The sequence below is a fragment of the Equus asinus genome, chromosome 20, assembly GCF_041296235.1.
Source record: "Equus asinus isolate D_3611 breed Donkey chromosome 20, EquAss-T2T_v2, whole genome shotgun sequence".
NCBI lineage: Eukaryota > Metazoa > Chordata > Mammalia > Perissodactyla > Equidae > Equus > Equus asinus.
In genome coordinates, this window is record NC_091809.1 from 72,505,751 (window position 1) to 72,522,352 (window position 16,602).

The following is a 16,602-nucleotide window of genomic DNA, read 5'->3' on the forward strand; positions in this document are numbered from 1 at the left end:
TTAATTCCCTTAACTCTTTACTGTTATGAAAGGAGGCTCTTTTTCTCAGTAATATGCTTTGCTCTAAAATCTACTGTCTAATGTTAACATAGACACTCCAGCTTATTTCTGATTAAAGAGAGCATGATATATCTTTTTCTAACCTTTTGCTTTTAATCTGTTTTAGTTTACTCTTAATTTATTTGTCACTTTACTTTTAAAGTGGCTTCTTTTAGGTTAGAGTTGATTTGATATTTATAACATAAATCTTAAAATTATCATGGTCTACCTTCAAGTGATATGCAATATCCCATAGTGTATAAAAATCTTACATTACACTTCCATCTCTTCCCTCTTAAACTTTGTTATTGTTGTTGTACACTTGACTTTTACATATGTTACAACCCTCACAAACTACACTGCTATTATTTTTGCAATTAATTACACTTTCAAAGGGATACAATTAAGAAAAGTATCTTTTATGTTTACCCATGTAGTTACCATTTCCACTGTTCATCATTTCTTTGTGTAAACCTGGATTTCCAACTGCTATCATTTTCCTGAAAACTTTTTGACAAACTTTAACATTTCCTCTACTACAAGTTTGCTGTTGATGAATTCTTTCAGCTTTTGTATGTCTGGAAAAGTCTTTATTTCACCTGTTTTTTAAAGACATTTTGCTGGGTATACAATTCTAGGTTGACAGTTCTTTTTCCTCAGTACTTTAAAGATGTTGCTTAACTGTCTTCTGGTTTGTATTATTCCCAAAGAGAAATCTGCTGTCATCATAATCTTTCTTCCTCAGTACAAAATGCTTCTCTTTTCTCTGGCTGCTTTTTTCTCTTTATCACTGGCTTAATTGACTATGATATGATTAGTTTCCTTCATGTTCCTTGTGCTTGAGGTTCATTAAACTTCTTGGATATTAAAAGTTTAGAGTTTTCATCAAGTTTGAGACATTTTCAGCCATTATTCCTCCAAATGCTTTTTCTGAACTTCCCTCTTTTAGAGACTCCAATTGTATGCACATTGGGTCAAGTCAAGCTGTCCCGTTAGATCACTAACATTCTGTTTGTATTTTTCATTTTCTCTTGGTGTTTCAATTTGGATAGTTTTTATTTCTGTGCCTTCAGGTTCACGAATGTTTTCTTCTGCAAGGTCTGACAGCCAATAATCCTGTGTATTTTTCATCTCAGACATTATAGCTTTCGTCTCCAGAAGTTTAATTTGAGTCTTTTTTATATCTTCCATATCTCTGCTTAATGTGTTCAATATTTACCGTAGCTTCTTGAGAATATGGAGTACAGTAATAATTACTGTTCTGATGTCCTTGTCTACTAATTCTACCATGGGTATCATTTCTGAGTTGGTTTCAAATGACTGATTTTTCTCATCTATGGGTCATATTTTCCTGAGTCTTTTCATGCCTGGTAATTTGTTATTATATGCCAAACATGAATTTTACCTTGTTGAGTGCTGTATATTTTTGTATTGGGCAACATTCACATCCTTTCATGTCTTGCTTTTTTTTTTTTTCCAGTTGGGGTCAGAGTAGTGTTTAATCTAGGGCTAATTCTGTCCTACACTGAGGTAAAAATCCTTCCCAGTACTCTTCCCAATGCCCCATGAATTATGAAATTTTCTATTCTCATAGTGGGAACAGCTACTCCTAGCCCTGCATGAGATCATAAGATCTTTCCCTCTAATGGGTTTGGCTAGCTCTCTCTCCAGCCTCAGGCAGATTCCTCACATGCATGCACTGATCAGAACTCAGGTGACTACTCACTGGGACCCTCTGCATATCTCTGGAGCTCTCTACCTCTCTCCTGTCCTACCTGCAAACTCTAGCCACCTTGTCTCCTTGAACTCCTAGTTGTCTCATCATCTCTGGTATACAACCAGGTTCTGCCTCAGTTCTACATCCCTGCTCCATGGCCTACAAATGCTTTCCAGGTAGTAAGCCAAAGCAATCACAGGGCTCATCTCACTAGTTTCCAAACTTTCAGGGATCACTGTCCTTCACTGCTTAATGTACAATGTCTTGAAAACTGTTGTTTCATTTATTTTGTCTGGTTTTCTTGTTGTTTCAGGCAGAAGGGTAAATCTGTTCACTGCCACTCCAATGTGGCCTGAATTAGAAATCATCTTTTATTTCAAACATAGTAAACACACTCGTTTAATATCATTTTCAGACAATTCAAATACATATAGTCTCTGTAGGTCTGTTTCTGTTGTTTATTGTTTCTGCCAGATTTTGATCCTGGTGCCTTGTTTCCTTATGTGCTTCACTATTTCTGAGTACTATACAAAAATTATATGTGAAAAAGACTTCTGCTTCCAGGAAGATCAGATATACATATTTTCCCTATTCCCCGCTAATTACAACTAAAAACCCTAGATATTATAGATAAAACAAACATCAAAAGACTGAAAGGCAGAAACAAAAAGGGAGACCATCCAGAGATCTTGAGATCCAGAAAATGATGTGGTGGTGAGTACCTAGGTTTTCTTTTTGCCTATACATTCCAGTCTTGAAGTTGAAGAAGCCTACAAACCAGAAATGCTCACAGGCACAGACAGAAACCTGCTCTGTCTTGCTAAAGGGTCAGGAAAAGGGCAGCCTATCAAAACAGCAATTTTCAGACAATAACCACTCTACCCCAGCCAAACACCACAGAAAAAGAGTGTGGCCCAACGCCCACCAACAATGTCCAAGTGGAGAGCCTCATGAGGCTGTAACAAGGCACCCTAACACCTACAATGGAGAGAAGTCAGAGGAGAAAGTCAAGTAGAAAGCTGAGACTTTCATCCCCAACAGGTGATAACTAGGCCTCTGCTCCCCCTCCCCCTACCAGGGATGTCAGTAGAGACCACGCCCACCCAGCAGTAAAGAGGAGCCACACCATCCTTCAAGTGACGACAAAAGCCAAATGCTTATTATGTGGGTTGTTTTTGTATTTTGTAGTTTCCTTTCTTATATAGTACTTTCCTATATCTCTTTTATTTATATTTCTTTGTAAAATTCCACTTCTTCATATCTGTCTCTCTTTGTTTTTAATGATTTTCCTTTATATTTGTCTCTTTCAATTTTTTAATCTATATTTTATATTATCTTTACAAAGCAAACAGAAAACAAAGGTGTATAAAGACTAGTTATGATAATAATCCATGCCCAAAGAGCCATCACACCCTCTGATCTAACTGACCCTGTAGTCGTCCTTCAAGCCATTTATAGCAAAGTCCCTACTAGTTTCAAAGCTCAACCTCTAACCCTAAAATCTCTAGGATGAATAATCAAATCCTTCAGATAGAAACACAGGACAAAGAAGCACAAGACAAAATTCTCTACTAAAGTAACAATAAATCTACCTGCAATGAACTACTAGAATAAGGATATTTTCTCACATTCCAAGCCATTCATTCTGTCCTTCTATCAGAAAGTACATGATCTAAAAATCCATCTTCTTAGCTTTTATCCATCCACACCCAGAGAAATTCATAAAACAGTCATGTACTAAGATGTTCATCACCACAGTGTTTGTGAGTTGAGGAGCTGGGAGAAATCTGGATATCCATTGCCGGAAGAATGAACAAGTAAAATGTGGATGAAATATTCTAAAATTAGGTAGTGGTGACAGTTGCACAACTCTGTGAATATACTAAAAACCACTGGATTATAAACTTTTAAAGAGGTAAATTTTATGGCAGGTGATTTATATCTCAATGAAAGTATTAGAAAGCAATATGTAGGGGATGGATATTTTAGCACACAATGCAGCAGGCAGAAGCAATACACATAGGTCTTGAAAACAAGGTGTCAAGTTCAAAGTAAAAACAATACGGACAGATCTTGAAAACATGGTATTAAATTATCCAATAAAAGAAAATAAGAAGGAGTATCTCTAATATTTCCCCTTTTCACGCTCACAAGCTTGGCTGCAGTATCTGGGAAAATCTCCCTCTACGTAGGTCTATCTTTGTGATCAAGCGAGCCATGGAAACTTTACGGAACCTATTCCTCCTGGATAGCAAAGTATCTCACTTCCTACAAAGTGAAGATAAGAGCTCAACATTGCCTAACGTTATACTGGGTACCAGAAACACATTCCTCAATGTGACTGAAAGAGTCAGAGGAAGAACAGAGAGAGGAATGTCATCCCCAGTCCTGGTACTTCTAAGAAAGCTTCCAACAAAGGAATCTATTAGTTCAGGACCTCAGCTGAGGCAGATCCACTTACTCCTTTGTTTACCTTCCTGTGGGAAAACAATGTCATTCAGCTGGCTTAAAGGACTCAGGTCTCGGGGCTAATGGAAAGCGGGCTGATGGGGAAAAGAAGAAAAGGTATTATGTTCACCAACTTAGAAGAGAAGGATCATTCTCTCTCATCTTTGCCATTTCAGAAGTATTTGCTCCCAATCTACATTCATTCAATAATTATTTATTGAGCATATATGATATGCTAGGCACTGTTTGTAGGTACTAGGGATATGACAGTGAATAAGCAAGAGTCCTTGCCTTTAAGCAGCTTATACACAGTGAGGGAGGAAAAACAATTTAACAAGCAAATAAGAAAATTTCAGTACTTCTAAGGACCATGAGAAAGAAAAGATTACGAGGTAGAGAGTAGAGCAGGGAGGGGAAGCTGCTGTAACTCCAACAGTAAGGAAGGGCCCTCTTGGGAGGTGACGATGAGCTGAAAACTATCTAAGGAGAAAATGCTAGCCAAGAAAAATCTAAGGAAAAAAGATTTCCAAGCAAAAAGAAAAGCAAGTGCAAAGGTTGTAAAGAAATAACTAGCTTTCAAATGTTCAACAGACAGAGAGCAAGCCAGTGTAAAGAATAAGAAAGAGTAAATGAAGCCAGACAGGTGGCAGCCGCCAGACAGAGCCTTGGAAGCCACAGTGAAGCATCTCAATTTTACTTGGGGTGCAGTGGGAAGGGAAGGTTTTTCTGAGTTTTAAGCAGAAGATTGACATGCTCTGATTTGTGTTTCCAATCACTCTGACTGCCATGTGGAAGACAGACTATGGGAAGACAAGAGTGGGAAAATGTAAACCAGTTAGGGGAGACAGCTCAGGCAAGAGATGTTAGGACTCAGACTCTGGTTATAACCGTGGAGGTGGGGAGTCACTGTAAGATGCGGAATCTATTTTAGAAGTAGATTAAGATTTCCTGACGGACTATACTAGGAGTATAAGAAGAATAGCTAAAACTCCCAAGTTTCTGGCCTAAGTAAGTAGATGGATGGCTGATGTTATTTGCTGCAAAGGGAAGGGGTAAATTTGAGCAAATTTGAAAGATTGTGTTTATAATTGTTTTTTAATTTAATACTTTCAGTTTATTTCTTTCAAGTTCATGTGCCAAATTTCTTCAACTAGTTTACAATCCATTTTGTATTTCTTTTGTATCCTCGTATGCCCAGCACAGCTGTGATATATAATAAATACCTGCTGAATCTATTTAAATTGAAGTGGCCTTACAAGAAAACATACAAATCAAGATTTTCAAAACTTATGTTTGAAAAATCAAATACAGATGTTTTAAGACACTGCACGTTTAAAATTAAAAAACAAATGATACAGACAAGCATACTAGATATATGTTTACAATTTTAAAATGCATGCATTGTCGAACACTTGGTGGCATAAATGAAATTGAAGAGAAGTTTTCAAAAAGACTTAAATAGAAAGATTTTTAAATGTCATAAATTATAATTAAACTAAACATAAATGAACCACACTGGACATTACATTTTAAATAACTGATGGCAGCATATGCTGAATTTTGAAAGACTGGAATCCTCAGTCATTGTCACAACCAACATAATAAAGGGAAATCGTGTGAACACAAACTTTTGTGAGTTCTCTCTTAAGTCATACTGTGGCAGAGTTGAATCCTAGCAGCTGGTGTTCTTATGAGTAACTGGTTCTGGCATATTATCCCCAGGAAAATGTTTCTACCATTTTATAGCCATATCTTCAGCAGAAGCCAGAGAAAATATTTAATTCTTTACATCATACCTTTTCTATATACTTTTTATACATTTTGCCCTTAACAACCAATTCTCTCTCAATTCTGAAAATCCAGGGCCAGCCCCGGTGGCCTAGTGGTTAAGTTTGGTGTGCTCCACTTCAGCAGCCCAAGTTCAATTCCCGGACATGGACCTACACTGCTCTGTTAGTGGCTATGCTATACTGGTGGCCCACATACTAAAAAACAGTGGAAGACTAGCACGGATGTTAGCTCAGGGCAAATCTTCCTTAGCCAAAAAAATAAAAAATAAATAAATAAAAATCTAAAAAACTATACTATTTTAAAAACTGCACACTTCCTTCCAAAATATGCTAACATAAAACAATAAAACAACAACATTTTCAGATGGACATTAATTCAATTGCCTTAAGTTTGTAAATTTTTTTTCCTGGTGAGGAAGATTGGCCCTGAGTGAACATCTGTTTCCACTCTTCCTCTATTTGCTTGAGGAAGATTGTTGCTGAGCTAACATCTGTGCCAATCTTCCTCTATTTTATGTGGGATGCTGCCACAGCGTGGCTTGACAAGCAGTGCTGGGTCCACATCCATAATCCAAATCTGCGAACCCCAGGCAGCCAAAGCAGAGAGCACAAAGTTAACTACTATGCCACCAGGCCAGCACCAAGTTTCTAATTTTTAAAACGGCTAATCATTAAGGCTATAAACTACTGTTCTGATAACCAAGACTTACTGGAGCTTACTGACAGATATCATGAGTAATAAGAGTAACTATAAAGGAGCCCAAAGGAAGATCTTTTTACAGTAACAAAAGCATTAATAGAGATGCCCCTTATTCAGAGTACTATTTAGTTCTTTACCTGCTCCCTACAACACTAACACACACAGCAAAATTTATATTCACAATTACATAGTACAAACGCTGTACTGTTTTCTGTTTTGAGACAACTTTAACAGCCAAAACTAACAAAATGCTATTATTATTAACCAAATTGTTATTATTTCATTGTCTCCCAACATTTTGAGTGGGGCTGTGCATATATGTGTATGTATAAAACCAACCCATTGTAGTAAAGATATAACCATACTAAGTGAAAAGGTCGGAGTACATCCTCCAAAAAATGACTATTTAATAGCATGAGTAATAAAAACTGCATTGCATAGACACAAAAGATGTCACAAAATGATGTGCCCCCAATCATTTAAAAAATGGGTATGTAATGTGAAATGTGAATGTGCATCTATGTTTATGTATTTATGTATGTACGCTGGAGAAGGAAGAGAATTAAAAAACAAACACTAAAATGTTAGTAATTACTACATAGTAAAATTACAGATGATTTTTACTTTCTTCTTTTTTTCCAGATTGGCACCTGAGCTAACAACTGTTACTAATCTTCTTTTTGTTTTTTTCTGCTTTTTTTCCCCAATTCCCCCCAGTACCTAGTTGTATATTTAGTTGTGGGCCCTTCTAGTTGTGGCATGTAGGACGCCCCCTCACCATGGCTTGATGAGCAGTGCCACGTCCGTGCCCAGGATCCAAACTGGCGAAACCCTGGGCCACCGACATGGAGCACGCAAACTTAACCACTTGGCCCCAGGGCCGGCCCCCCTACTTTCTTCTTTATGCTTCTGTGCAACCCAAATCTTAACATGTACTTAAATACAATAAATAATTTTTTAAAATAAAACCTTCCATCATTTAGAAATTTTGTTGTTGACATTATGAGCCAACAATTTCAACTTAGTTTAATAAGCAATATAATCAAGTTATAGACCAAAGTTATTTCTTAAGGCTAAATTTAGTCTCTCTGAAAATACTTAAATTCTTACCTATTCTGCACCAACCATCTGCTTACTATAGTAATAGTTATATAGTTAATAGTATAAATAAAAGGCTCTATTTTGATAAAGACAAAACTTATGAGATTATCATTAGTATCCAGAATATATCACATACAAATTCCATTTCCTTTAAATATAGTCAAAATCTATGTGTAAAGTCTTTTTTTTTTTTTTTTTTTTTTGAGTAAGATTAGCCCTGAGCTAACACCTGCTGCCAATCCTCCTCTTTTTGCTGAGGCAGACTGGCCTTAAGCTAACATCCACACCCATCTTCCTCTACTTTATATGTGGGACGCCTGCCACAGTATGCCTTGCCAAGCGGTGCACAGGTCCACACCCAGGATCCAAACCGGTGAACCCCGGGTCACCAAAGCAGAATGTGCGAACTTAATCACTGTGCCACCAGGCTAGCCCCTAAGTGTAAAGACTTTGATCTCATTAAATTTTTGAATTATAGACCCTTCATAACTAGTTGAAAAAGATAAAAGACTAATTCATATTTTGCATTTTCTGAAAAACTTTTCTAATACTGAAATTTATTAATCTGGACACAAAAAGTACAAATCTACTTAACAGATAAATGTTATCTACCCCCCCAAAAAAAGTTTTCCATTTAGAAAGAACTAGATCCAAAGGTTATTCTAGATTGGGAACACTATGGTAAACAACATGGTACAGCCACTCTGGAAAGCAATTGAACAGTTTCTTTAAAAACTAAACATGCAATTACCATACAACTCGGCAATTGAAGTCCTAGGCATTTATCCTAGAGGAATGAAAACTCATGTTCACACAAAAACCTCACATAAATATTTATAGCAGCTTTATTTGTAATAGCCAAAAACCAAAACAAGCCAGATGTCCTTCAATGGGTGAATGGTTAAACAAACCAGTATAACCACACCACTGACTACTACTCAGCTGTAAAAAGAAATGAACTAGTGATAGGTGCAACAACTGGAATGACTCTCCAGAGAATGATGCTGAATGAAAACAACTAATCACACATACTATATATATACTATATGATTCTATTTATATAACATTCTTGAAGTTATAGTCTATAGAAATTATAGAATTATAGAAATAAAACATGGATTAGTGGCTGCCAGAGGTTAAGGAGTGGAAGGATTAAGGGTAAGAGGGAAGTGGCTATAGCTACAAAAGGGCAGCATGAGGGATCCTCGTGGTGAAAGAAATGTTCTCCGTCTTGACTACAAGTAATATCAACGTAAATATCATAATTTGAACACTACTATAGTTTTGTAAGATATTACTATTGGGGGAAACTGGGTAGAGAGTACATGAGATGTCCCCATTATTTCTTACAACTGTATATGAATCTACGATTATTTCAAAATAAAAGGTTTAATTTAAGAAAATACGGCATTTTAAGGGTATTCTCCAACATTTATTGTATCAACCAAAGTCAAAGATCTCCCCTCCAGAAATTTACAGTCTAAACCAGGCAACACAAAAAAAGTTTATGAAAGCTTCCTTAGAATTTAAAGTTAAGTGTATACATACACACAGTAATTGAGTATTAAAGTCTACACCATGTGGTAGTATAGAAAAGCATATACATGGCTAAAAGAAAAAAATATGCATTGAAACTCAAATTGCCTTCCAGTACACTAGTGTAATATTTTTAAATTTTTTTAAAAAAATAAGAAAGGAGAGCAGCACCCAGAATAGTTTGGTGCTGCTATTATGGTTCCCACAGCACCCTATAATTTATCTTTCAGTCATTATCAGACATTATTATTTCTACTGTGCCTCTCCACTACACAGCAAACTCCACACATACAAGGACTGTCTCCATCTTACCCACCAGCATATGGCATGGTAACTGACAAGTGGGAAATACAGAGCAAAAATAAAACATTTTACAACTGAAATGAGCTGCTAAGTAAAACTGAACTACATTCCCCTGTTACAGAATTCAAGAATCTATCCTTAAGTAAATAAATAATTATTTATCTTTTTTTGGTTGAATTTTTCAATGTTGCCTATCAATTTTATTAAACAACTTTAAAAGATTTTAATATAAATGTCCTTAAAATACAAACTTGGCAATGAAAATTACATAACCTTGATTATATATTTATTGTGAAGGATATCAGACTAGATAACATACTTCATTGTTATACACTTAGAAATTTAGAAGCCTAGCTAATTGTCTTAGTCTTTGGTGATAAAACCAACGCTGTTCTGATGTCCCAGAAGAATGTACATCATAAAGCTCATCCTTAAATCATTTTCCCCACAAGAAATGGCAATAGAAGTAGAGTATGAAATGAAATGAAAGATGTATATATATATAGAGAGAGAAATATATCCTATCAAAGAGGAAGATCTAAGCTTAAAGAAAAAAAGAGTCATGAAAGGGCACAGGGCAGTGAACCACTTTCCTCCTGAAATAAGTGAAATTCAGACATCTGTGACAGGAATAAACCAGATGGCATCAAGGGTCTTTAAAATATTTAAGTCTATCCTTTAAAACAAAGACAGAAAATACTGTCAAATTTAAGTAGCTTTCCTTTATTTTTTAAGGGAACTTGATTAAAAAGAAAAAGGGAGAAAAAAGCACACAGAAAAATCTTAAAAGCAAACAAAAGAATTACTTACCAAGTTGGCCATATAAATTGTGAGCAGCCCTCTCCTGCAAATAATTTTAAAAAGAGATACAGTGAGATTAAGCATCAATTTGACTTAATAATCACTTTATCATTTTTTTCAGAAATACATCTAAAGAGTTATCAGGAGTTAAGAAAAAGGGGATTATGCTGAACTAAGTTTTCAGTACCCTAATAGTTCGATGTAAATAGATCCTACAAGTCATTCTGTTTAGTGGTCATTAATTAAAATTCTTTAAAATTACCATTGCCTAGTAATCGTTAACTAGACTTATTGTGGTGATCATTTCACAGTACATCCCAATATCAAATTATTATGTTGTACATCTGAAAGTAATATAATGTTATATGTCAATTATATCTCAATTAAAAAATTACTATTGCCTTATCATTATTTATTAATAGGAAGAGTAGTACAATTTGCTATTAGTCTATGTTTATGCTAGAGAACTCCAAATTTAATAAAGAATCCTAATGAATTCATCTTGCCAAAAAGTCAAGGCCAGGATAATTGTTATAAAATGAAAATTTATTCATTTATTTTTTTTTTTTGAAAGGAAGATTAGCCCTGAGCTAACTGCGGCCAATCCTCCTCTTTTTGCTGCGGAAGACTGGCCCTGAGCTATCATCTGTGCCCATCTTCCTCTACTTTATATGTGGGATGCCTACCACAGCATGGCCTGCCAAGCGGTGCCATGTCCACACCCGGGATCTGAACCGGCGAACCCCAGGCCGCCGAAGTGGAACGTGCGTACTTAACCGCTGAGCCACCGGGCCGGCCCCTGAAAATTTATTTTTAAAAAATCAGATCTTCTATTTGTTTCACACAAATGAAATTGTTCATGAAATGTCATTACAAATCATACTAAATCACCTTGGTTTCCACTTCATTGCTAAGTGAGAAGTCAGGTACTAAGTGAGCCTTCTAATACCAAAGGACAAACAAAAGTTCTGAAAACACTTTACAAGAAAATTGCATAGTTACCAAACTTATTTAATGAGAATTCAGGTAGAAACTCAAAGATAAGGATAATGTTATGCCCTTAATCACTTTATTTAACTTATATTACATATGAGACCATGAATGAAGCACTTCCTATTCTCTAGGTAAGAAATCTTTAAAGTTTTAAGAGTTTAAGGGCAGAGTTCAAATAGAAAACGCTGAAAATTATAAAAACTTATTTGAACTTCAATTGTGAACATTTTTAGTACTCAAAGAAAAAAATACTATGTATATAAAACAAGCACCAATATCAAATCACTTTCATTTAAATAGCATGCCAGGTCTTGATATTAACACTGTCAGTGAAACCTTCTTGATGTCAGATGCAGTCACACCTAGTCTTGATTGTTCATTAGATACAATGGCTTAATAAAGTTTTCAATATTAGGAAAGCCACATGGAGGCAGCACGATTTAACTGAACAACAGTGAAGTCAAGTTAGGAAATCAGGGTTCCAGGTAACTTTAATTCTCTGCTACTCTGTAATTTTGTCCTTAAAATGAGGGAACAATACTAACTTGTATTTTATTTTGTATTGTTAATGTAACTTGTATTTTAAACATAAGAACTATTTAATTAAAAAAATTTTGCATTTATCACCAATACATAAAACACAATCTTGGACCTAGTCTGGCTGAAAGGGGCAGGAGCTCTGGGGATACCCACTGAGCCACACCCCCAGGCAATGTCCCTCTTCCGCAGGTCCCGACGCACCTCAGCAACACAACAGAATTCTACTGTTCCTCTAAAACAGAATTTAAAAATTACTGATGAAATGATCTGTAAAATCCCTTTTAGTTCTTCTTTTCCATGATTTGCACATATGAATTGAAATTGTTCTTACTAATCCTTACCAATATTATCAGTTCCTACCAAATTTTAAATCAAAGATGTTCTAATAGTACTTATTTTAAATAAATTATATGCAGAAAAATTAGGGTAACATCAACATCCAAGAGTTACATGTACACAGAAAAGTTAAATCCTTCTCAAGAGATACTTACTCTCTCCAAAAGCTGGTTACATATGAAGAAAAAATAATATTCTTAATTACAAAACCAAAATAAAAATATTTCTGTAATTTCAATGGTAGTCCCTGATAATACATTTCATTATGAAGTGAACTAATATATGATGCTATCTTTAAAAATATTTGTTGCACTAATCTAATTCTGTCTCTAATATACAATTGTAATCCAGCTCCAGTTTCATCCCTAGCTTCCATCTATCTGATAATATAATTGTTTATCTTCAATTACCGGACAAAGATTATCTTGTTTACTCTTACGTTTTCACAAACCTGCAATAGTATCTGGCATCTAACAGGCACTAAATAAATGGCTGTGGAATTACTAGACAAGGTATTACTAGGAACTCAGCCTTAGAAAAAGGAACACATTACAGGGCCCGGCCCAGTGGCATAGTAGTTAAATTTGCATGCTCTGCTTCAGCGGCCCGGTGTTTATAGGTTCGGATCCTGGGCATGGACCTACACACCACTCACCAAGCCATGCTGTGGCAGCATCCCACATATAAAATAGAGGAAGATTGGCAACAGACGCTAGCTCAGGGCCAATATTCCTCACCAAAAAAAGAAAAGGAACACATTACAGACATATAACATAGAAATATAATCACAAAGGGTAGCCACTAGACAAAGGGAGGGCCAATTAATGATACCAATTTATTAGCAAGCAAAGATGTGATCAGATGGGGCCGACCCAGTGGTGCAGTGGTTAAGTGCACACATTCTGCTTCTCGGCAGCCGGGGGTTTGCTGGTGTGGACATGGCACCAGTTGGCAAGCCATGCTGTGGTAGGCATCCCACATATAAAGTAAAGGAAGATGGGCACGGATGTTAGCTCGGGGCCAGGCTTCCTCAGCAAAAAAGAGCACTGGCGGTAGTTAGCTCAGGGCTAATCTTCCTCAAAAAAAAGAAAAAAGAGATGTGATCAGAGTATCTTATATTTGCATAAATGTTAACAATTTACAAGGTATAATCAATCTTTTGAAATCAGATTTTATCCTCTCAACAGCCCTAAGAAGTATAATGCAAATACTATTATCCTCACTCAAAAAAATCAAGAATCAGAGAAGTTAAGTGGTTTCCCTAAAAATATAAAAGTAGCAAAAAGACAAGCTGGAATTAGGAGTCAGTTCATCTGACATCAGTTTCAAGTTCTTTCCAACGTACTGCTTCTACAGCAGAAAATCTTTACGTTACTCAATTCTTTAAATTCTGCAACTCACTGACTTGTTTAATATGGTGTCCTAACAGGCTTCTATGCTTTGAAGATGAACAAAGCCTTGACATACTCACCACCGGGAAAGGCAGAGGATGTATTATTACTAAATTATGTCCTATTCTGATCTCAAGTTTCGATTTATCATTCTCAAATAATGAGGAAGATCACCTTCTTACCAGCCTTATCTGAATTCCAACCCAGAGCTAACAGCCTCAAGAAGGAGAGGACAATCATCCGGGAAGGGCATGATGTGGTAGACTGCACAGCCAGACTTTCTGGTGGGTTAACCTGGTACAGCATCTTCAACCTCTGTTCCAATGTCAACGTGGTAGGGTAGAACATCAGAACAGTGATTTACTTCATCACTTCTCCAGAGATGTTCAGTATCACAAGAAACTGATACGTTAATTAAATGCCATTTTATTATTTAACACTCGACTATATCTAGCCTAAGTCTGACGACAAACAGGCCACTCCCTTCCTAGTGAGGAAATTCTCTCTGGAAACCAAGTTACAAATTAAAACATTACAACAACAGTGTTGGGGAAGGGAGAGGTGCCAGATAGAATTAAAGGTGGCCTAGGCCTATAGAGGAAGGGCTGGGGCCAAGAAGGACCATAACCTTTTTAATCCAAGGACATTCCGATACACAAATGCTCCCATTCTGCTGAGAAGCACTGGATTAGAAGGTTGGTGAAGCTCAAAGAATAAGCAATCTAAAGTTAGTCAAGTATTTCTTTCAACTCCAGATAAGCTTCTTCTTTTTTTTGATGGAGGAACAGGCGAATCTCTTAAATTTACATGTAAAATTTCAGCGGGTGTGCGCATTAAGGGATACTACCTAAAAAAGTACTAAGAACCGCTGCTACAAGAAGTAACTCTGGGTAATCAGAGTTACTTCATTATTCTTATGGGAAAAATATTAAAATAATTAAATTTTCTTAGCATCTTAGTAGATTAAAGGGTATCCTCACATTCTCCTGAAATTCCAAGTATTATTATCTTCTAACAACATTATTGTGTCTAATTAGATGAGCAATAATTCTTTTTTCCTGGAAACTCTAATGTATATATGCTTTAGCTAACATTCTCAAATTTTTCAAGGACACCGTATGTAACACATTTCATAACTAAGGTCACTAGGGAGTACAGTAGGAATCGTGTAACTTCTAAGTTCTTAATACTTACATGTTCTATATACTATACTATAGAAAAATATTTATGTGTTCTACAAGTGAAAGTTCCTCACCACTGTAATGGTTTACTAAGAGATGCTATTTAATCATCTCAGAAAGTCTTTCAAGATATAATAGATTTTCATCTATCAGAATTTTTAGAAGAGTATAAAAATACTTCCTTAAGACACAGGAATGGATAAGATAGAATTCCAGTCTAGAGCAAGAGTCTATAATCATATTCTATCATATATAGTGGATAATACAGAGTAAACTTTTCAGAGGACTACAAGGTAATTTAATTTTCTTCCTGTGAAGATAACATGACACTGAAACTTGAAGATGACAAGAATTTATAGACCAAATTAATGGTATTGTTTTATTTACAATTATATAGTTCATACATTTTGGTCATATCTGCTTAGGAGTTTCATAACTACAACAGCGTAATTTAACAACTCAACTCATGAGTATGCTTAGAATAAATATGCAATTTTTGATATTTTAATCCATGTCCATGTTTGAGCACCCTGCAGTTTTAACTTATCTAAACTCTAAATATCAAAGCAAATTCCACAGCAATTCTACAAAACAAAATCCATCAGAACAACTTCTTTCTGAACCACAAACAAAGCACTTCCTAGAAAAAGAAAGAGAAGACTAGTTCTTAACAGCCCACCTAGGGATAAACTAGATGTTACCAATGCTTCCTGCTGAGTTACTATGATCACAGTTCTTTCGTGGCACAAATTTTTTAAGCAACCCTGGAAACAACTTCAAAGCTTTCTCAGAATCCCACAGAGATGTGATTAAGATTTAAGTAAGCTGCCCTCTTACAAGGTGTTAGGAACTAACTAGCTAAGCATGCTTAATTCTATAAAGGGGAGGGAGACTGGGAAAGATGGATGGAAGCACAGAAGGATGGAGGGATGGATGAACGGATGGATAGGTTGGAGAGAGGGAGAAAAAAGCAGGGAGAAAAGAAAGTTAAACTAGTATAGATGAAGACATATTTATGAATACAGATAGATCTTCACTTATGTATCTATATCTATATATATCTCTCCATTGTGTGTGTGTGTGTGTGTATAACCATATTGTATGTTCTTATCTCATTAACTGCTTTTTGAAAACCTGATTATACAATTGAGTACAAAATGTATAATCTCAGAGTAAAGATTTCACTATTAAATAAAGCTTTAGAGATTTAAAAATTAGGACTACTACTATTTGCTAAGTCGAAAAACACTGCTAATCACCTACATTCTGTTTCTTCCAGGCTTTCTAATATATTATTGATATTTATTTTAAAAATGATAAACGGTATACACATTTCCATTGACAACTGACTCCTTAAAGGTTGCTATTTCCCAACTTCTAACCTCAGACCTCTTGTTAATCTGGGCTTTCACACTCTAATCTTCCCCCATAGCTTCAATGACCATCCTATAAGAAGGAAACTTCCAATTTATTTTTATAACTATCACACTTCTCCAGAGTTCTCAAGACTCATATTTCAAGCTGCCTATTGGCTATCTCCACTAAGATTATATTGATTTTCTTTGTGAATTAAAAGCATAATTATAAATTCCTTTTCCTTAAAGTAAAAACTATAATATTAATATGCTTCATTTTGGGCACTAGATGTAATAATTTTAAAATATACATAACTTCAACCTGTGTAAATTAATTATAATCTATTAAGGGATCCTAATATTTTCTGAAA

The 16,602-nt window shown here is 35.6% G+C and overlaps 1 protein-coding gene and 1 long non-coding RNA gene across 3 annotated transcripts in view; one reads left to right on the top strand and one right to left on the bottom strand.

Moving 5' to 3' along the window:
- TMEM135 (transmembrane protein 135) overlaps window positions 1-16,602 on the bottom strand; it is a 232,399-nt gene that overhangs the window by 168,260 nt on the left and 47,537 nt on the right. For both annotated transcript variants that reach the window (XM_014868015.3, XM_070490477.1), the window contains one exon: window positions 10,445-10,478. In XM_014868015.3, coding sequence (XP_014723501.3) covers window positions 10,445-10,478 — 34 coding nt within the window. The remainder of the gene's footprint in view (window positions 1-10,444; window positions 10,479-16,602) is intronic.
- Window positions 1-16,602, top strand: part of LOC139041121 (uncharacterized) — an 80,629-nt gene that overhangs the window by 30,292 nt on the left and 33,735 nt on the right. The gene's annotated exons all lie outside the window — the stretch shown is intronic.